We start from the raw sequence: 22783 nt of genomic DNA, 5'->3' as shown, positions 1-22783 counted from the left end.
ATGGCACGGGCCGGCGTTAGCGGGGCCGTGAGGGCTCGCACAGCCCGCTCTGCCCGGGGGCTCGGCAGGCTGGCGTTAGCGGGGCCGTGAGGGCTCGCACAGCCCGCTCTGCCCGGGCCCGGGCGCGGGGCCGCCCGGTGCGCGCGGGCTGCCGCGTCACGTGCCCGCGGGCGGTGGCGCGAGGCCGGCGGGGCGAGGAGCCCTGAGGGGAGCCCTCGGCAGCCTCCCGCAGCCATCGTGCCGGGGCTCTTACCACCCCGAGAGGAGCTGCTGTCTGCACTAGCAGCACGCCGAGCAGAGGTGAAGGGCTTCAGCTTTTATTCTTGGTTTACGGTGTGATCTGCGTGCCGCAGCTCGGTAACCATTGACCTGGTCTTACGTGTGCAGTGACGAGCTGTGTGACAATGCCAAGTGTTCTGTGGTCCAGCGTGGAAAAGCCCTAAAGCCCTATGCCAAGCCCAGAGCTGGCACAGCGATGTAATTCTTGGGAAATGTAAGGCTGGGTTTTAACGAAGTTACGCTAATGCTTCTCTCAAACGGAGTGTGATATTCAAAGTTAAACATAAAAACTTGTAAGATGCATTTGAATGCGATGGCACATGATTGTTACACCATAGTGACAAGAGAGGGGAAGAAATAAATAAAAGGAGGAGTTTAAAGTAGGGTGGGATTATGTTATAGTCGTGTTTAAGATTGAAGAGCTACTCAGTGTAATTCGCTGCACAGTTTACAGTAGCTGCCTGGTGCCAGCATTAGAGCTAAAACACCATCAGATAAGGCACCAAAGGTGACAAGCTGGAGGTGAGATCTTTTCTTCAGAAGTGACGAGACACTTTGCAACAGGAGGAAGGATTTGAAGAACAGGATTTGACAGGTTAGCTGCTTGGTACAGAGAGGAGGAGAAGCAGTTTCCTGTGTGGGGGGAGTCAGGATTGGGAGAAGGCAGCAAAAAGGGTGATGCTGTGGGGAATTTATACCCACTTTCAAGTGATAAAACTTGGGATTGCAGTTATGCAGAACAGTTCCACTATGAAAGGCTGCTAGAACTTGTAGCACTGTGCATTCCATTGGGAAGTGTGTCTTTACCTTTGTAAAACTTTTAAAAAGTTACTTTTAACGTGTTGCTTGTTTATTTTTTTCTCCCAGCATCTTGTGGGACCACCTTCTCTGTGGTCCACCTTATGGCATAAACACATGCTGTAAGTGTCAGAAATTAATCAGTGATTTTGACAGCAATTTTTTGATTGCTGGGAAAACCAAAGAAACTTCTGCTGCTCCCAGAGCAGATTAGAAAATGATCACTGTGAGCACAAACTGGAGAGGGAAAGTGATGGTAGACTGTGGTGTTGAAGGCTGGGATGAAAAGAGGGATTCCAGCTTTGGGAAGTAGTGGACCCAGAATATACCTCCTTTATGAACAGGAAACGGTTGAATCAACAGCTACAGAACATAGATTATGCAAAATGTTTTCATAGGAGTTCTAGTTTTGATAGTGGGGCACTAGAAATTTCAGTCACTTGTGCAGTACTATGTAATTCAAAGAGTATGGCACATGGCTTTTGTTTTTCATAATTGTGAAATAAGGTAAACATTAGTTCCTGGAAAAGGAGAGCATTAAGCTGTTGTATCTTGGATCTAGCAGCTGTGTCTTAGTGTCCATGCATACATTAGCATGTTTACTCTGAAGCTGAAAGTTCATGCTATGTAGAAGTTATATTGAAAGTCAATTTATTGTGTACTTTCCATCATTCAGAATTTCTGCTTCTGTTGCCTACTGTGTAAATGCATTTTACTGATTTTTCTTGTGTCTTGGACTAGTTTGTAAACAAAAAAACCCTAAGCCAATACCTACCAACCAACCAACCCACCTCCCCCCCAAAAAAAAACCAAAAAACCAAAAAACCCAAAACCAAAAACCTCCATCAGCAGGTAAAATTCTCAGAGGATTACAGAATATATACTGATAAGAGTATTCCACAGAACAAAGATGTACTTCATTGAATCTAGAAATCTAATAGTTATTCATAGCTTTTATCTTCCCTCTTAATACACAGAGTTAGTAGCTGGTGTGCATGATTGAACATAACACTGTAGTTTCCATATAGATTGCACTAACTTCTATCTTACAGGTTGATTTTTAAAATTTTCGTCTCCAGGACTACCATAATGGCTTTCCTAGGGGATCTCTACCTTTCCTCCAAGAGAATTATGTTATTTGGAGCCTCTACAGGTAGGGGAATTAGCAGCATATCATGTATAAAATGTGAATATTTTTATACTACCATATCTTTAAGTCATTTTAGCTTAAGTGTTTATGCATCACGTTTCACTAAGTCCCTAGCACTGTCTCTGGTATCAAACAGTGATTACATTAATTCCTCAGAAAAACATGCAGTTCCTTCTGTGTTGCAGTTCCACAAAAGGGTTCAGTACTGATCAAGTTCAACAGCAGGATGTACAAAGTGGTTTTGATAAATTCAGGCAAACTCCAATGTGAATGCTTCTTTTAGTCCTTTTTGTAGCAAGGTATTTTACTTAACATAGAAATTGAATTTTGGAAAGCAGTACTTTGTGGATGTGTATATAGATGATGCCTGCTTTTTGTCAAGAAACAACAAAAAACCTTACCAAAGTGAACAAGTAGTTGTTGAGCTCTGAGTGCAATACACATTTCTTAACTCCACAGATGTACTTTCTCCCAACTAGACACATTACAAATTTTTCATAAATGTTATAAACTTCTAACATGTGAAATGGCTTAGAAGAGGTATAGTGATAAATGCTATTAGTACCTAAAATATTCACTCCTCTAATGGGGAGAAATAAGAAAATGTTGAGGGTTCTCTGATTAGCAAAGACACTTGATTATCAGATTGGGGAAATCAGAACCATTTTCACTACCAAACATAAAATGTAATTTTCACAAAAACTCCACATATAGCAAGGCATTCCCCTTCCCTATTCCACCTGTTTTCTCAGTTGCAGAATTTGCATATTTAGGAATCTGAATTTTCCTGTTTACATGCTTTGTTACCTTCTGCTTTTAGGATTCATATTGAGCTTTTCCAGCCTGCATGCAAGAGCAAATCTAAGCCAATAGCAATGTTTGTTAGAAGGTCAAGAAAGAAAGGTCATGGTGTGTAGCATAATTAGCATGTTTTATTTGTTGACACATTATTCTATATATTATGTTAATGCTTTGTCATTATTCTGATGTATATTCAAATTATAATGTACATAGGCAAAGAGATTAGTGTCATTTATTTCCCAGAAGAGTTGGAGAAAAGCAGAATGATTCTGAAGAACCTGTCCTGGGCTCTCTTTCTAAGGTACTGTGTGTATAACCAAGTCTGAAATTGCAATATGTTCAGTGATTCACTTTTATCACCAGAAGAGATGTACTCAGTTGGATAAGGACTTCTGCATATTTTTATTTATGCTGTTATTGCATCAGTATTTATTCTATTTGTATACTTTAAAACCACAGAAGTTCAGGAAACAATCCTTGCCATCTAATCTCATTTGCTATCACTTGAACCGTAAGGCAGTTATTGCAAAATCATAACACTTCACTATTCAAACAGACAGAGTTTTTATGGCCCTCCAACTGAATTTTACGCCTGCCACTTATTACAGAACATTACCTTTAAGAGAGGCTTGCAGCTGGTATTGATGACAGGCAACAAGACATTTGTCACCTATCCTCTTGGGCTACAACGATCCAGGTGCAAAGATAGGTTAGCAGATGCTCATTGGAAGGAAAGAAGACAACTGTTACTCATTTGTGAACGAAAGTGCTCCTGATTTGGTTTTGCATACATGACATTTTCAACAGGAATAAGAACCACTCAGCTAATCCAAGTCAAAAGTGGCAATTGCCACAGGCTGTACTTGGAGCTACATATTCACTGGTAGGATGTGGGGAAATTTGGCAGAAATACTGAAACAAGTTAGGAGCTGCAGAAATCAGTAATTTGGAAGTTGTCACCAACATGCTTAAAGATTTAAATTAGATTGCACCTAGGCAGATATATTGTTATCAATATTGCTGAGGTGCCCATAATATGCTGCTTTCATACAGTCTTCTCTATCATTTGAGCATTTATCTCCCAGTCATGCTGTTTCTTTCTGAAAACACATTTGAAATAAAGGGAAAGGAAATGCCTAATGGGACCAGCAGATGCATTCAGCAGAACACTTCCACACTTTTTGCAATTTTAAACAACTGCACTGCTTCTTGTGGGTACCCAGCCAGTTAACATAAACACTGCCTATCAGTACCAAACCTCTGCATTGCTACTTTTTGTTTAATAGAACAGTTGCAAACATTGCTAAAAGAAATCTTAAGGACTGCCTAATTACATAAGATGGCAATAACACAATATTTTTGCCTCTGGAATGTGTCTGCAAGTCAACATAAATGCCCATATGACAACAGCAGAATATCTTGTTCTGTTCAAGAAGCTAAGGCAGTTTGACCAGCTCTCAGTTTTCAGGAGACTGGACGCAGATTGCTCAGCTCAGCTCTCACTGCTTTGCTCAGTCACTATTTGATGGCACCAATAGCTTATTTCCGAGGTAGCTCTGTGATATAAGCTCTAAGAGGACTGTACGTATTTCCACTGCACTGACCGTGGCTTTATTAAAACTAAGACATGAATAATTCTTCACCTTATTTGAACCTAGCTGGAGCCTGCAAGTAACTATGTGGTAATCGAGGACTATAGCTTGGAAGGGACTAAACAGTAAATGCTGCAACCTTGTTAAATCATGAAAAATTTATTTTCATTACATATACATGAAGGTAAAAGATTTCAGTCAATAGTGTTTTGAACAAGCATTTCTGACATGAGCCCGTTAGTGTAGCTAGGCTGAAACGTAATGCAAAGTTAGTGTTTTGCCTTTATTTAGTAATTCACTTTTAGTGTGTATATACAGAATTCATTTTCCTGTTAGAATACCAGAGACAGTAATATCGCAACATTTACATTCCTCATATAAAATGGAGTAATGTACATTTTCAGCTTGGTGTAGATACATAAATATGTACAAAATAAACATTATTGTAATTAACATATTCAGACCATTTATTATTTAGCAACATCAAAAGCAGATGCACATTAGATTTAAGTGAAAATGGTGAAAAACACTTTTATGACATTAGTGACCATTATTTGCATATATGAAGTAGTACAGATAAAGGCTTGCCTTTCAAGCCTACTGTGGGCATCCAATAACTTTAGTAAAAAACCAAAATTAATTGAGAAGCATAAGATAATTATATATATATGTGTGTGTGTGTCATGATCAGATGGTTTACTAGGGTCCATCTTGATCACAAAAGGATAACAATGTAAAACATACACATTTGTTCAGAGCATAAAATATTGCACAAAAGCAATTTCTTTTGAGGAAAATAATTCCTGTGTTTGTGAACAGCAAAACTGCTTCTTACACATTAAAGAAATAACATATTTGCAGTTTCTAAACCAAAGAACATTCAATAATACTGTCAAAACTGTCATCCATCAACTTCTTCCCAGCCTGTTTTATGGCAATGGTATGTCATTAGCAAGATTTGGCAAAGAGAGAAGGCAGATAGACAGTACATGTATATATTTATCACAGGCCAGACCAAATCCAATAGTTACCTAAACCAACTGCTGCATGGTTTCAGTTCCCTCACAATTTCAGTCTTAAAGAAATATGGAAGTCTTCAGTGCTAGTCACAGTGATAATCACACAGTAGTAGAGTAAGATTCTGTTCTTCTCTGCTTAGAAACCATCTTGTCTGAATTCCCAGTCTGAAGGGCACTTTCCTCAGTATCACTGTCACTGCTGTCTACAAGTGTGTGATCCAAAGACATCTGACCAGTCCTTCTGGGAAGATGAAAGTTCACCCCACTCTCCTGTATGGAGTTAGTTATAAAATCTTCATCAGAAGAATGAAATGATTCATCATCTCCTGTGAAATGGTTGACAATGTGAATCCCATCAAAAGTGGGTTGGTCTGAGAAGTTTTTCTGGCCTTTTAGACATTTGATCTGTTAGAAAAAGTGGAAGTTGACAGTTAATCACAGCTCAAGAGTCCAGCAATAAAAAAACCCAAACAACCAAACCAAAAAAAAGTGCATTTTCAAGAAATGCCTCATTGAACTCTTACTGGATAAAATGAAAGATCTGAAAGTAGCACATTTGATGATCACTTCAACTATTACAGTTTTAAGACTTAATAATCAAGGTACCTAGAATCAATAATGAGAGATTCTGCTTTTACTGCATCTTTAATATCCCACAAGAATGGTTTCTATCATCTAGAGTGACCTATTTGTTTCAACTTTTGGCCTTAACATTTTACTTTTACAGCTCCATTCTTTCTCATATTGCCTGATTTCTTACTTGAGAAAGCCCCCCCTTCAATGAACAAGGTCCCAAGTAAACCCCCAAGAGTATGTTTAGTTCAGTCTACATTGCAACATTAAGTGTCTTAATTATCTAATTCAGATCCAATGAGATTTCACATCAAGTAGTATGAGAGAAACATCTCAGTACAGTATAAAGAGATTGTAGCTGCAATTTTAAGAAAACATCAAACATGAGAAAAATTATTGTCTGACCATGGACAGATAACATTTTAATTCAGTGTGCTGCAGAGTGATACACAATTTCAACCATGCATTCAAACTACTCAAAACTAAGACCCAAAGCCCTAAAGTTTGGCAAGTCCCCTATTAATTTAATGAAAAATAACTGCAACTCATGGAAGACATTCTGAAGGTTGGTTGTTTTCATGATGTTTTGGTTTGTTTCATCTAGAATTTCATTTTTGTTAGCTTTTAGTAGAAAATACCTCAGGGTCAGTTTGACAGTCTGAGATATTCAGATAAAAAATCCCGAGGATGCAGTTAAACATTCAAAACTGATTACAGACCTTCCTAATGTCACTCTAAAAGCTTAAAAGATGCATCTATTGCTAATTTGGAAGCAGCTTTTTACAGTAAGAGACCTGGAGAATAGAAGGAATAAAATGCTGAAGATTCTTTACCAAAATCTGTTTCATGTTTCAGAAATCTGAAGCAATGTTCCCTTTGATAAACAAGAAGTGCTTGTATGTCCTCAGTATTGACACTAATAGGAGATTTTTACCTGTCCATTTGGGGAAGAAAGAATCTCTGTACTTACCATGGGCTTGTGCAGAAGATGAGAACAAAAAAAGAGTTGAAAAAAGATCACAAGAGTCATAATCATGCTAGAAGCCATTAAATTGCATGTTAGCATGTAAAAACTCCAACTTTGGATGTTATAGCAAAAAATCCCTGTTAGGAATATGGGAACATGATGTAGATGTAAACCTTTGTGGTTACTATGCATACTAACATTCGTTTTTTGCATTTTCTTCACATACACATAGGCTGCTGTTGTTTCATGAGGACTTTGTATAAAGACAAGAAAAACAGAGTTCCACACTTGTACAGCATAACTCATGACACAAACAAAACCAGCTTATGTAAAATATAAATATATCTGGAATAGATAATTTTTACTAGCTTATATACCTAGATTCAAAAAGCCTGGTACAGAAATTCTTGTGTTATTTAGAAATATCATTCCTGAAAATATCCTGCAATATGATCAGATTAGCTACCACATGAATTTTCCAAAACAGCTATCAATTTTAGTCACTAGGAAAATAAAACACAGAAACCCAACAATTTCTCTCCACCCTTACCACAGGAAAAAAAAAGAACTGCTGTACAAGTGACTACAGACTTCATATTAGAGTAAGAAATTATATGCTTTTAGGTCTGTACAGTTAAGCCACTGGTTCACCTGAAATTATAAAGCTGATACTCAATGTTAGTTGTTTTGAACACTCAGAAAGCCAAGCCAATGACCTCAACTGTTTTCCTGAAGACTTAAACATGATACCCTTAGATGAACTTATTTAGGTAACATGACAAAATCATGGTTTCACAGTTTTAGGCAGCAACTGTTCCAAATGGGAGTCTGTGGAAAATGCTGTTGGTGAAGATAATGATAAATAGACACAGCCTTTGCCAGTTCCTAAAGGGAGTCTCAGAAAACACTGCGTTATCTTTGTGCATCCCCTCGTTAGAATAACAAATCTCTGACTTTCCTGAAACATTTTTGTTCTGCAGCTTTACACTTGCCTGCCTTTTTTCTTATGCACTCCTCACATGCAAGGGGAAACAGACTGCTGTGGAGAAACATAACATACTGCAGAGAATACATACTACACATTTATCAATGGTCAGAGAGCTCCAGAATTTCTGTCTGCTTCAGAAATGGCCACCTCAGCCAGAACACTGTGGCACAGACCTTGTTTGTGTTATGAGGATCAGCTGGCTGGAGAGCAACACTGCTGAAGAGGACAATGCGGGGGGAGAGGGGGAGGTAATTATTCTGAAACTCATATCATAGTACCTTCTTCAGTTTTCTCTCTAGAGCAGATGACTTCCAATCCATTTTAGCCTCTCATAAACATGTGTTAATCAAGACAACAATCATTCAGTTCCCTTTAACTCTCCTACTGACCTTCTTTAAATTCTTTACATCTATCCAGATGCCAAGTGGCAATACAACTCCCTTTACTTGGTTTTTAATATACTTCCTATTAATGCCCAGTGTTGCCTTGTCTGATTTGGCTGGGGCTGCATGCTAAGCCAGTGTCAGAGGACTCAATACCAACTGAAAACATCTTTCCTGATTTCTACCAATTCTATGTTTGCCATTGTGTAGATATGGCTTAGATTCTGCAATAGACAAATAACCACCTTATTCACACTGAAACTAACTTGTCAGTTTTTTAAGACAGACTTGAGATTCTTGTTGTCAGTGTTTCATTTGGACATGGGAAAAGAGCTTAAGGTAGGAACTAAAGCATTAGGCCAAGATCTTGCCATTCATCTAGCCAAGACAATGGGCTTGGAATCCAGGACATGTGGGCCCAACCCAAACACTCCCCCCATACCCTAGTTCTACTCCATACTTATCCCTGAAGGAACTACAGCCATGTTGAGCAAAGTATGGATTTGCACCCCAGGGTCTCTTAGTTTCTCTTCTCTTTTATACAGTCGATATTGGTTAAAGGCTTTCAGTTTTGGGTCTGGCCTTCCTTCATGTGAAGGGAACTACATCTCTGTCACTCCAACAAGTAACATTTAAAGGAACCTGGTTTTTACTGCTTCAGTTTGCAAGAATCTCAAATCTTGCAAACTGATCTCTAAAAAAAAAAAAAGCAACCAATAAAAAACCAGGTCTGGTAAACCCCATGTGTTTTACTTTTAATTCTCAAATCCAGGACATACTGTCTAGATGACTGCAGCTTCAACCCAGTTTTCACTACAACACATTCACATGGTCTTTAGGACATTTCAAAGGGTTAATAACATTATGTGATCAAAATATATATCATCATTATCCCTTCAAAAGCCAGCTGAATCAAGAACAAAATCTTAATAACGTGCACATTTATACACCTTCTTGTGTCTAAAGAATTCAGCATTTTAAAGATAAACTGTATGTCTGCTGGTCAATGTATGAAAATACTTAACTGTAGATACACTTAAGAGGTAACAGTGTACTTCCACAAATACAGAAGAGCTGAAAAAGGCTAACAATCAGATCCTTGAACCTTAAAATAAACTTTCTTACCTGATGCTGACTGCCTCATCAAGCCAGGCATGAAGGAGAAACAGTAAAGAGAAATTTAGAAGTTTTAAACAATTCAAAAGGTGCTCCATATTAAATCATAGAATCAAGTTTTAAGGGTGATAGTTGCAAGCAAGTTATATTTCTAAGTCCCTCTGGGTTTTTTGAGTAGGGAACATAGGTTAAACTTTCAAGTGGGACTTTGTGAAAAAGTTCAACTTAAGCTCTGGGAGACATCTTTATGTTGTAACCTGTGAGGTTTTAAGCTAGGAGTTGAGTGGTGAAAAGTGGAACTAAAATGCTACTGTCTGCTCCCTTTAAAAGGTTTCAATCAGTAATTCTTGAAATTTACTCAATTCCAAAGTAGTAAAGACAGGTTTTAACAAAGCTTCCCAATAAATACTAAATCTAGTCACAGTAAGATAATCAAGAAATACACACGTGAGATGTGAAATGTGAGCACTGACGTGGGTGAATAAAACTGGTTTTGGCAGAAGGCAGTATGTAACATTTAAATGTTTATTTAAAAAAGAAATATACTGAATTCTCAGTGCTTTTACTTGTAAGAAGTGGAATCTAAAAATCAGAGTTCCCTCTTTATTTGTTCTAAACTTAGTAACATTTGAAACACTTCATAATATTTCCTACTTAAAACCCAAACATGATTCAAAAGAAAACTAGAATGTTGCTGAAAATATGATCTAACCACATTTAGCTGAAGAAACAAGTCATAAAGATTTTCAAATACCTTTCCTATAATTCAGAAAAACATTGTCAACTTGGCACCATGAAAATAGAGATTTAGAAAATTATAAGCCAATAAAAAAATCAGTTAGTTATGATCTATTTAATTATAATCACATTTAACATGAATAAAAGAAAATTAATTTGAATTCCTAAAAATTCCTGAGATTATCCACAGCATCTAATGGGATCCCTTATCCTATTAACAGCTGACTGCTACTTAGTGATGACTCTCCCATTGTAACAAGATCACTCCAGTTTAAGGCATACAGTAGTACACTATCATTTCTTTAGAAACACTCCCACTAGCTTCTTTTGGAAAAATGCTTATCACAGCAAATCAAGTAAGTGTAGCATCTCCAACAGATTTAGTAGGAAATATGTTGCCATTAAGGACATAAATATCAGTCCAGACAAATATTACACCCAGCAGGTATTACAATGCAGCCAGCCTTCCCCTGTACTCAGCACTGGTTAGGCTGCACTTCAAGTGCTGTTTTCAGACCTGGGCCCCTCAATTTAGGAGCGATGTTGAGATGCTCAGACACATGCAGAGAAGGGCAGTAAGCCTGGTGAAAGGTCTAGAACACAAGCCGTGTGAGGAGCAGCTATGGGCACTGGGGTTGTTAAGCCTGGAAGGAGGAGGCTTATCACTCTTGACAACTCCCCGAAAGGAGGTTATAGCAAGATGGGGCATTTTCTCCCAGGCAACCAGCAACAGGACAAGAGGACAAAGTGTTGAGCTGGGCCAGGGGAAGTTTAGGCTGGACATTAGGAAAAAACGCCTCACTCAAAAAGAGTGTGTGGGCATTGGAATGGGCTGCCCAGGGAGGTGGTACAGTCACTGGCCCTGGAGGTTTAAGACTGCATGCAGCAGTTAGTACCATGGTCTAGTTGATAAGGTGGTGTCAGGTCATAGGCTGGACTCAACGATCTCAAAGGTCTTTTCCAACCGAGTTAATTCTGTGATTTTTGGAGTTTATAACAGATTCAATCTGATATAGCTGCATTTATCCACTTCTCACTTCAAGCAATTGCAGCAAAAAAACCTTGAAACTGGCAAGAGCAGCTCATCAGAAATCAAAGCAAGCAGTAAACTTGCTGGATAATCCTACTGTAAGCCCAAGCCAGAACAGTGGTGAATGACAATATTAAATACCTGAACAGACCTAGGCTCCTTTTTCTGGCTGTGCCAGTATGGCTGCTATTCTTAAAAGTTAAAAAACCCACAGAGTCTCTGGGTCTGACTTTTTTTTTTCCTTTTTCCATCTACAATAAGCTTGAAAGCAACAGTCATGAGGTACTACTGCATTAATTGAATCTGCCCAACTCATCATTAGCTCCTTGGAAACCAAGATGGCATATGTGGTTAATTACTGAAGTCTCCTGTTTAAGGAAACTATTACCTTTATTTTTGAAACTCATACTTTTAAAAGGATAACCAACATATTGCTGTACAACCTGAAATATTTATCTCAAATTAATTTTGCTGACCATACCACTAAAAAGAGATAAAACCCCTCCAGTGTGCTGTAAGTGAAAAGCAAAAGAGCGGCAGAGAATTTCCAAGACTGAGTAATTTCAGGCTTTGGGGGTTTTTTAACAGCATTTAAACATTTGGCTTCTGTTTTAAATTGCCAGCTTCCGTAAGTCATACTCAGTCTAAGAGTAATACAAAGTGTATTACAAAATCCCTATAACTGTCAGGAAGCTTAAATACCTCTACAGAATAAAATCTACTAGAGCTCATCTCCAGTTGTCCACATGTTTATTTCATACTGCTCTGAATGTACTCTTAAATTTCTTGACTCAATTTTCTATAAAAAGTGTGTTTTTTCAACATTATCATTTTGAGAGTACTTGAGCTAAAATGAAATACGATGTTAAATTACATGTAGGTTGTGTATCAGTTTTACCATAGACAAGTCTGCTGCACTGTAAACGTGACAAAGATTAAAACCAGCAACAAGTGTTCAGACCAGAAGGTTTCCAGTGAATCAGAACAGGAAACCAATAAAGCGATCAATGGGAGGTCATGACTTTTTGATCACTGCACTATATGGTTAAGTATCTGGTTTTGATCTAGTGCAGTCTAATCAAGTTTAACTTTGAAGTTAGGTATCAAATATGCAACTGAAATAGCAACAGCACTGAGGAATACCCAACTTAAATGCTATTTTGAAAAGAAGTCAGTATTTAGTAACTGTGTCAGGTTTTATCTCTTGAGGGAGTTTTTGTAAGAGCTGACAGGTTTGTTGTAGTGAGACTGTGTGCAAATCCAAAGGAAGTTCCAGGATAACAGGCCTAGGAATTTTCCTTCTACCTACTAGCTAGTTATTTATAGAAAGTTCCCAGAAACTCTTTCTACAAGAAGCTGTAATGGAAGTGTTTGTTTGGTGTGAGGACACAGCAACAAAAATATTTTAAAACAGCAGTGCAATCACACTTAATGTACTGCAATTACTACAGTCAAGAAAACACCTAAATCTCTATACTTCTCCCTACCGTATGCATCTATAAATACAAATGTCACTGAAACCTCAAGTATTAACTCGAATGTACTGGCTGATAGAGAAAGAAAATGCACCCATTACAGGCAACAGTTACAGGAAATGAGCATTTCACACTTTTACTCTGTCATTTAAAAGCAGGACTTAAATTCAGCATTTTTAAATGGACTAAGTAACATTTCTGCCCCTGACTGCAGAAACTACTTTCATCTGTGCTGGCTGCCACTCAAATTGATAAAAGAATTTTAGGAGGTGTTTCCACCACATTTCTACTGTTTGCCTGCTTATATTCAGGTAAGCTTACAGAGACAAACAAACTAACATGGCAATCTTCTCCTGAGCTCGTTTTGTCCCCGAGCTGTCACCTGTGTATGGGTGCTAATACACAGTTTTTGCAAGGAATAACTACTCAGATAAACCAGTAGATTTTTCAATCCCCAAAACTTGATTTATAGGCAGAAAAACATGACAGACCCTGACATAGCTCTAATCAATAAAGCAGACAGGTCACACAGCTTTAACACTCAAGAACATTATAATGCCACGATAAAGAAATAACTTTAATCAGTTTACTTGCTTTGGCAATTCATGCAAAATTTAAAGGACACTGTGTAATTAATTATAGCTAGCTATATTTATTTCTAATGCTGCAATCAAGAACTATTACACTGCTCAGCAAGACAGATCTGGAACTCTGACGTGTAGGATGCAGTCAGGACAAAGAAGGGGGAAAATGTTTATAAAAAGAGCAATCACCAATCTTCATTTATTTTAGCACTGAATTCAGTCTGTCACTAGTGGCAGTGAAACAGTTAAGATTCATACCAAAAACCATTGCCCTCACCCAAGTAAACAAAGTCATACCTGTTCCATTCCATTTAAGGAACCACTGTCCTGGTTATATTGATCACATTTAGAGGTTTTCTTCACCCTCATGAGGGATGGAAAATATTTTGTTGATGGTGTTACCAGGGGGGAAGGGAGAGGACTCAACCGTATCTGACACAAAGATGACAATTCATGGAATGAAGGCCATCATTATGGAATCAATACTGTAATTTAGGGCAAGTGTAACATGTCTGTGTTAAGTACACCATGACCACACAAAGTTAATTGAATTAAAAAAATATACAGGGATTCCATTGCATATTCCATCTGCCTGTTGATTTTTTATTTAGTGAGATAGTTTCTAAAGGTAGTTGCTTTATTAAGAGCAATTAAATTGGAGAAAGCTACTGAATAATTAAATCTCCCAATCAGTTCAGTCTTTCAGTAATAATCTGGGTATTATCAAGCCAATATAACAACTCTGACTCTTTTAAGGACAAGCTGAGTTAAAGGAATAAAGCAATTCACTTTTCTCCAGTATAGAGTATATATTTAACTATCCTGTGTAGACAAAGCTGCTACATTAGATTGGGTGTTTGCAAACCACATGACCTCACAAACGCTATCTTATCACATCACAGGTTCCTCAGACTGACCACAACCACTTAAATCAGACTCTGCCAGCACATACTAGTAAAGCAACTACATTTTTTAGCTGTCCTTGCAAGAGCTCTATTTGTGGGGAGGGAAAAATCTGATCATCTCTTGTCCAACTGTTCTTGCAAGATATGGTAAAAGAAAAGCACATGATTTATTGTGCTATAAACTTCCACCACAAGCTGAAATGCTTACTTTGTAAATCTGAGGGCTAACATATTTCCTTTCAGGGACAACATTTCTTATCAAGTAAGAAAACATTTATAAAGAGTCACCTATTTTTAAAGCATTTGTCTAGTAAAAAGACTATTAGAAGATGTTAATGTGACTCTAGTCTGTATAGATAAACAAGCACTTTACAAGAGTTAATACAGGACTTTCAACAGAGAGAGAACTGAGAACTATGAAGGGAAAACAATTGACTGAAGTAAAAATTGACTGGAATGAATCCCACAAATCTTAGCTGGTTTTATCAAAGTGAGCAAGTAAAATGACAGTTTCCAAGAGACAAATGTAGTGACGCTTGCACTACATGAAAAAGGAATAGTACACTTCTTGCAGAAGAAATGGAGGGGGGAAATAACTTGGCAAAAGACTGAGTAAAAGAACATTATATCTAATTGTAAATATTACAGAAAGAGAATGAGACCTTTCTGGCCTTGCTGGTTTTGCCTTAGTTCTGATAAAAGAAATGTTACCTATTTCTGTTCCTCAGCTACTTAAATGGTGATAAATTTGATCTTCTCTCATTCTCTTTTGCCGTGTATGATCTGATCCGCTGCTTTCCATTGCTCTCCAAGTATGTCCTCAGAGAACTTGAAAAAAATTTCTGGTAGGCTGAACTTTAACTAGAATTCACTTTCCCCAGTCACTCATCTCCATTATGCAAAGCTATGTTACTTCAAGTTATTTGCTCTGCTTCTATGTAGCCTAGTGGTGCACCAGATAAGAAAACATTTGATTTGGTAAGCATTGAATTTGACTCAATGTGAGCCTAATAATAAAATTAACAGAGAAAAGGAATATTGCTTCCTACTGGTATCCCATAATCAGGCCCAGATGCAATTATTATGAGAGAGATTGGAGCTAAGGATCTGCTAGAAGTGGCCAGTCCATCTTGTGCTACTCCAATGGGCCACAAGCAGTATCACAATTTTGTTCTCATCTATGGCCAGTACAGAAATCACCATTTAGCTGCTTGTAAAAACATTCCCTCATCTCTTCAGGGGGACAACCTGGATCAATCTGTGCTGGGGTCCAGAACCACTAACTGATTTAAGATTATTAGCTAACAATAAAAATACAAGGAAATAATTTGACAGCTTTAAAACACAGTTTACCTACCATATAAGTTTATGGTATTTAAGACTAAAGGAACTGTTGATGTAGTTTAATATTTCATTCTGTGTACTATAGTGCATTGAATTTTATTTAGGTATTAATAGTGTGGTCCATATAAGTGATTTTTTTTTTAATCCTTCACACTGATGGGCTACAAGTTTACTTTTCCATCTCCACTTTAGTTTCAGCAGTGAAAGCCTAGAAACCTAATGCAACTTGCAAGATGTATCCTTAATTCAGCCATATAACCAATTACTCTGTTGGTCACAACTTATACATTATTTATCCTCAAAGTCATTACTTAAAGTGTCTTGAATTTTATTTACACAAGCAAAATCTTTTAAAAGCATAGTATTTAATCTCCAACTTTTATATCTCTTTTCATTAAGCCAGTCTTAAAATGTTAGCTCACCAGGAGCACGATCAGACCAAGAGATAACACCTGTATCAGAACCTTACTGACTGCATTAGCTTCTTAAGCCATAATATCAGATCCATTCCTAGATAAACTCTACCTATGTGGAATTGGAAGAGTAGGAAACTAATGCTCACTACGTCTTCCATGAGCCATCAAGTTTTCAGATACTGAAATGGGAAATATCTTTAAAGACACCCCATTTTCTGCACTGTCAATATTCAAGAATTTTATCTCTAGAATTTCACTTAAAGTACTATAATAATAGTCTTCTAAATGCCTGAAAATTATTTTGGCAGAACAGTAATGCTCCAGTAATTTGCCATCTTGTTCTTTTCCATCAGCCATGCTGAGATATCATTAACTGGACAAGCTGCAGTTTCTGTATGTTGGACTGTGTGTCACACTAACATCAGAATTTTGGTTTTCATTCAAATATCAAACACACCTGCATAAGATCTGCACATCCTCTTGCTTCTTTTCAAAATACTGCAACTAATTATTTGTCAAGAGGGTATCTCATTCGAAAGAAACAGCTAGGAGAAAACTCTGTATTCTCCCTCAGAAATTGGTCAATAGCAGATGCACACACCAAAAAAAAAAGGACAAATCATGTAGTGGTACTTTCACAATATTCTTCCTAAACTCCAGCAATCACCTCTCTAAATTCATGGTGGGTGGAACAGTCTGTGCAGATGCACAGATGTCATAGTAAAACTGAAAAATGAGCTATCTTCAACATCCACATTCCTGCTTCCTAAGGGAAAAATCCTTCCTGAAGTAAAGGAAGTGCTGTACGTTCTGTATGTTGCTGTTCCCTTCATAAAGCCGGCCTCTGACACGGACAGCCAATACACATCCACAATGCCAAACTGTAGAGGCTACTTCATTTTGCACAAGCAACACATTAGGCAGAATTCAGCTTTTAATATGAAAACTATCATAAGATTAAACCAAATCTACATGTGAAATAGTATAGTACATAAAGATAAAAACCTGGAATTTTACAGCAAAACAAACCCTTACAGGGATTCCAAGAGCAACAAAAATCACCTATGAGTGCGACAGAGGCAAACCTTGTAAAATTTCATGTGAAACAAACTTAAGCATTTCAGTCCTAAATCACAAAGTCTGAAAGACTGGAAACCACTTGCTTTTGTCTCCAAAGGTGTCTTGTGGTCTGCCAGTGTAGTTTGTGGGTAAGCACATCAATTCTAATCTTTTGTACCACCCCTGTAATCTAGGTAACACATACAAGCCTTGCAACATCCAACAGGAAGCAGAAGCAGCTGCTGGGTAATATATATACAGTGAGTGCACATACAGGGAGGCAGTGCATGAAATGCAGAACTTCAAGAGTTTATAAATCATTTAATTCCATTCAGTTTGAATTAAAAGGAAAAGGTGGGAAACTACAAACAACCTCCTCCTTGTTTCTCTAGAATATGATTTGTGTTTAAAAGAATAACTGCTTGTTCAATAGCCATAGTTTTTCTTAAGCCTTCAAATTTACTTAATGGAAACTTGTAACAGGCCAAACTTCCAATGTATTCATTTCCACATAGCTTAACAGCTTTACTTCACTAAGTACTGTCTCCTTAGTGATCTATTCTCTGGAACAGTAAAAATGTTTCATAGAAGTTGCTTTCACATAACATTGCTGTATCTAACCAAGGCACCTTCTGTGAAATACTAGCACTCGTGGTGCAGCCTGCAAGTATCTAAGCACAGGACAACCTTAAAGGGCCTGTGTGCTCAGGCCATTTATGTTACATCAGTTAGAGCACATGAACTGGGAGGTCAAGTGACAGAATAGACTGATCACTAGATTTATTTCTCCTGTGCCAAACACAGGGCAGCCAAGCTTCTGTACTTACTGACAAGAGTAACAACAGCTGCTTCACTAAAGCTGCAGCCTATTGGGGCTGCACAATAAGAAAGCATTTTAAGTTAAAATCTTGCTAAGCTAGAAGTCAGGAATGCTGCAGAGATACCTTTAAGAATGGGAGGGAAAAGGAAAAAAGGAAAATGCTAGGTGGAAAGACTTCAATGAATGAAAAGAACAAATGGCAACTGAACACAAGATTCTGAAAAGGCAGAGCATCTAAGGCTGGTACATACTGAAAGCTCTCAAAGAAGTTTACATCATGACATCACATTTGTGATGATCCTCAACATTTCAGGTTTTCACAATAGTTTCAGCCTTCAACAGTAAAGTCATAAGTCACAACCACGTAACAACTTAGTGCCAAATAAATCACAAACTCAGCCAGTAAGGAGGAAAGGAAGTACAGCACTTAATATACATGACTGATCACGAGATTAGCTACAGGCTAACTAGAAATACTTCCATCTGAGTGTCCTTTCATTATGCATCAGCTGTTCTTTGGATACTGATAGGTTGTGTAAAAGATTACAGGATAGGTGTCAGTAACTTTCTAGCGAATTAGTATAAAACCAGATATGTTTACTAAAATTCAAAATGCAAGTAAGTAATAATTGACCTACATGTATTTGATTTCTGAGTGGAGTTATGGTTGCACTGAGGAATTAAAGAATTAATTCACTATTTTACATAACATTAAAAATTATACTTAATATTTATAGCCTAACCCGTATTTGGTTGTTCAAATCAGTGCAAAGAAAGAGGTGCATGTAAATAGACTTAAAGACAATGTGCACAGAATCACAGAATTGTAAAGGTTGGAAAAGACCTCTACAGAGTCCAACCATTAACCTAACACTGCAGTGTTCATCAGTAAAGCAGAAGTTTACAGAGGTCTAGAGCCTAGTAGAGCAGAAGTTGACAACTTCTGGTTATAATGTTCTCAAAGCTCCAAATTTTGTTTGTTCTCCTGAAGTGTTTATCAACTACATGTTTAAGACTTACTCTGAAGTAGATAACATTCAACTCGGCTTACCATGCTACAGAAATCCTCTGGTTAGTATAAAATGAATCAGGCAGACAGCTTGTTAGAACAAGCCAAAAATCCAATAATTCCATTTATAGTTATTTTACAGTGTTTGAAGGTACGAAAAAAGGCATCTTTTTCTATTTAATTACTGTGTACATTTAATATCAATAGGGCTCATCAGTTCAGTGGTGGGTGCCATACTGCTGATTTCCAGTATGTGCAGTTTTATTCAGTAACAGGAACACAACCTGAATTTACTACAAATAAGGCCTCTAATAATATTATTTGAATACTGACTGTAGCATTACTATTCCTAGGTGAGTAATAAAAGCAGCTGAAATTTATCCTTTTGGCTGAAAACTGCATTATTCTTAAGAAGCATGCAAAATTTTGAGCTCAGCAAAAGATAACCAAAATTAATTTTATTTTTCAGAAGTTTTGTTTACACTTAAAAAAACTTCCAAACAATTGCACTTTGTAGTCTGAATCCATTGATTCATTTGATTTGAGTGATGCATTTGATACAGCATGCAGACTTCCAACACATAGCTGATTTAGGTTATCACATTAGAATGACTGAGAAAAATATCTGAATACTAAGGGCCAAACTTTTCTCACCCTAAAACTCACTAGCTTGTACAGCAGCAGCTTGTTGCACCTGTACCATAGCAAACTCCCACCTTCAACCCACCTTTTAGTAAAGAATTCACCTTTAGACACTGCTCAGTAATAGTGACTCTGTGCTGTCCTTATTGGTGCTCCTCACTGATATTCTAGCTTTCCCTGTGCCTGGCTACCAGCCTGCCTTGCAAACACTGAAGGAATAGTAGACCTTTCACAAGAATTCTGCAAATAGGATGGATCATGCTGTTGCCACAGCTTGGTGTCATCGCCATCTGATGGATGATATCACAGAACTGAATTACAGTATAGAGCTCCTCCAGGCCCCACTGACACAGAAACATTGACATTCATACTGCTGGCCAAAGGCATGAAATAGTGTTCATCCAGAGGCCAGAGGATGGACTTAGTCAGCAGTTACTTGTATTCAATGCAAGACTTGGTCATTATTTTGTTCCATTATTCAGATGGAGAACCTGCAACTTTTCTGGTGTAAAAATCTGTAAAAATGCAGTGCTGGAGAGGGAAAAAAAGTTAAATAAGCAGAATCAACATTGATGGTCATGCCAAGACATTTTAACTTGTTTCACACATATCCATACCACCCCTACCTTAAATTATAAGTTTTGCTTTAATTAATATTTGCATTAAAGTGCAGTTTAAAGTTACACAATTCCAAGGTATTAGAAGGTAACCATACAGTCACCAAGAGCTCTGTTCCTTTTCCAGTGCCTTTTACATGCTAACCAGCTGGGAGATTGTGGTCAGCATGTCACATACACCATCACCCTATCTTCAGGAAGATGCATTTGCAAATGTGTAACGTTTCTTTTAGCTTTTGCAGAAGTAGAATCAGAAAGCAGCTAGCCAAAAAACAAAGAACATGGCCATTAATGGACGTGTGCATGAAGACACTTCAGTGCAGATTTAAGGAAGTTGTTCATTTAACTGGCATTGACTGAATTACACTTCTAACATTCAGCAGTTGAGAGCAAACATTTTTGCCTCTTCCTGTTGCCATTTTCTTCAGATTTTGCTTCTCAAGGAAACACTGCAGGAAACACTGCTTTCCCTCTTAAGATTTTATTTAAAAACTAGACAAATAAACAGTAAGGGGGAAAGGGAAAAATAAGTCATTAGTAAACAAAGACTTCCAGGCCTGAATATAGTCTGTGTAAAGAAGCATGCAGAATGCTGCCAAGGTAGCACATATCTATTACATACAGAGTTTCATAAAACCATAGAATGACTAGTCAGAAAAGATCTGTAAAATCATCAAGTCAAGCCATTTATTCTTATTGTTCCTTATAGCCTAGAATGATTTCCTTCCTGTAGTGTTTACCTAGCTTGGAAATTAAAAATTTAGCCACCACAAAGCACATATCTGAAAGAGGAATGCTCTTCCACATGGAATCACTCAAACTCTGCTATTGTTGAAATTCATGCTCTTCACAGCATTTCCTTTCTGCCAAATTGAAATGCTGATAAACATTTGACTAGAATGAACTGCTTAGAAAATCACTGGTATTACTTAGAATTATCATTATTCTGTGAGCTTATGAACATCTTCTCTCATCTTCTTTCCAATCTGTTCACATTAACTTATACACATTAAAGATTTACATATATACATATTATATGTATATAATTGCCTTCATGACAATTCAGATGCTCAGCCAGGCATATAACAGATGATTGTATAGAGAAAATTATGCACCAGCTTTCCAAGAAAAATTCTACTTTTCCCTCAAAGCAGTGTTTCTTACCTTTTAAACCTACAGTGAGCAGAGGAAAAAGTCAGTACAGTGCCTTATTTTGTTCATAATGCAAAAATACCCTAAATATCTGGCTTTCTGGGAATTCTTCAAGCAAGCAAAGAAAACTAATTAGAGTGCTTTAATGGAGAAAGCCAGGTTATTGATTTTTAAATCTGTTTTTAAGTGAGCTTAATGATTGGTAAAGGTGCTGGACTCATGACCCTAGAGACTATCCTCCATCTATAGCATAGTGATCTATAGCATAGACAACATTCCAAGATCCTCAACTGTGTTATAAGTCTCAAGGGATTGATCCTAAAAGCTTGGACCTACTCAGATTGTTATGAAAACACTATCTAAGCTTAAAGAAAGGATGTGTTTATTTAATAAAAGCAAAAAGGCAACAATTAGGTTGAATTGCTTTTCAATACTGTGGTTTTAAGCAACACTCTCAGAGCTGTGTATGAAAAGGCTAGAAAGAGACTCTACTGCAAAGGTGACCAGGCATTTTGCACATGTGGAGTATTAGGTAAAGACATTTCTTCACAATGCAGCATAAAGTGAAATGAGCCAGTGAGCACAGGAGTTACATAAGCCATTTTGGTTTCAAGACCTTCTGATCTGTTTAACTAACAGAAAATTACTACAACTATTAGAGCAAGGAAGTTTGAACACAGACATTTCATAGATTGAAGGTTTTGGCAGTTTAAAAGTTAAAATCTGTTAACTGATATTAAGCAAGCATCCTTTTTTTTTTAAGCAATCTCAGTATACTACCACATAAAATTCGTCCTCGCAACAGCGAGAACCAGAAAATTTACACGAATTCTTCTACTTGCACAAGTGAGATTTAGTTTCCAACTATAGTGGCCTTAACAATTGTAGCAAATAAAAACATCAAGGGGCTTATTTTCTTAGATGCAGTTCCAAATGGAGTAAACACAACATGAATATGATCAACTCATGAAATTAAGGAAAAAGCCAACATAAATGCCAATCTCATTTAATATCAAATTACAAAAGTAATTACTATTTTGTTCTCTTACATTCCAAGATAAAGACAAGATAAATGTATAAGAGCTTTATTGCATTCATTTAAAATAATGTACTTCAGCAAAAACAGGCACTGAAGATGTAATAACTATTAAATAAGCAAAACCTGACACAGGTGAAAGGACAAAAGGCACAAGTGATCAGAGACTGTAGTACAATATCACTCACCTCATGATGCAGCTCAGCTATCTGATCTTTCAGTTCTCTGATGTACTGGTTAGAATCAGATTTATTAAGCTGCCCTTGAATTTTTCCTTCTTCTTTCTGTTT

At 37.3% G+C, this 22783-nt stretch overlaps 1 protein-coding gene and 1 long non-coding RNA gene across 18 annotated transcripts in view; one reads left to right on the top strand and one right to left on the bottom strand.

Moving 5' to 3' along the window:
- Nucleotides 1-22783, top strand: part of LOC135305086 (uncharacterized) — a 70838-nt gene that overhangs the window by 16024 nt on the left and 32031 nt on the right. Inside the window, exons 1-3 of one of the 7 annotated variants that reach the window (XR_010366362.1) lie at nt 197-300; nt 2157-2230; nt 3242-3329. The exons of 1 other annotated variant lie outside the window; for it this stretch is intronic. This is a non-coding gene — a long non-coding RNA (uncharacterized LOC135305086). 5 more of the 7 variants (XR_010366363.1, XR_010366364.1, XR_010366359.1 and 2 more) reach the window with 5 other exon arrangements.
- EVI5 (ecotropic viral integration site 5) overlaps nt 4760-22783 on the bottom strand; it is a 74362-nt gene continuing 56338 nt past the window's right edge. For 9 of the 11 annotated variants that reach the window (XM_064428218.1, XM_064428223.1, XM_064428219.1 and 6 more), the window contains 2 exons: nt 22682-22777; nt 4760-6044 (listed from right to left, as the gene is read on the bottom strand). In XM_064428218.1, the coding sequence (XP_064284288.1) occupies nt 5739-6044; nt 22682-22777 (402 nt within the window). In that variant the 3' untranslated portion in view covers nt 4760-5738. Of the gene's footprint in view, nt 9686-19488; nt 20220-22681; nt 22778-22783 lie in introns of those variants that run through there. The other 2 variants (XM_064428225.1, XM_064428224.1) reach the window with 2 other exon arrangements.

The sequence above is a fragment of the Passer domesticus genome, chromosome 7, assembly GCF_036417665.1.
Source record: "Passer domesticus isolate bPasDom1 chromosome 7, bPasDom1.hap1, whole genome shotgun sequence".
Taxonomy (NCBI): domain Eukaryota; kingdom Metazoa; phylum Chordata; class Aves; order Passeriformes; family Passeridae; genus Passer; species Passer domesticus.
The sequence above is the reverse complement of the archived record's forward strand: the minus strand, read 5'-3'. Positions and strand labels throughout refer to the sequence as shown.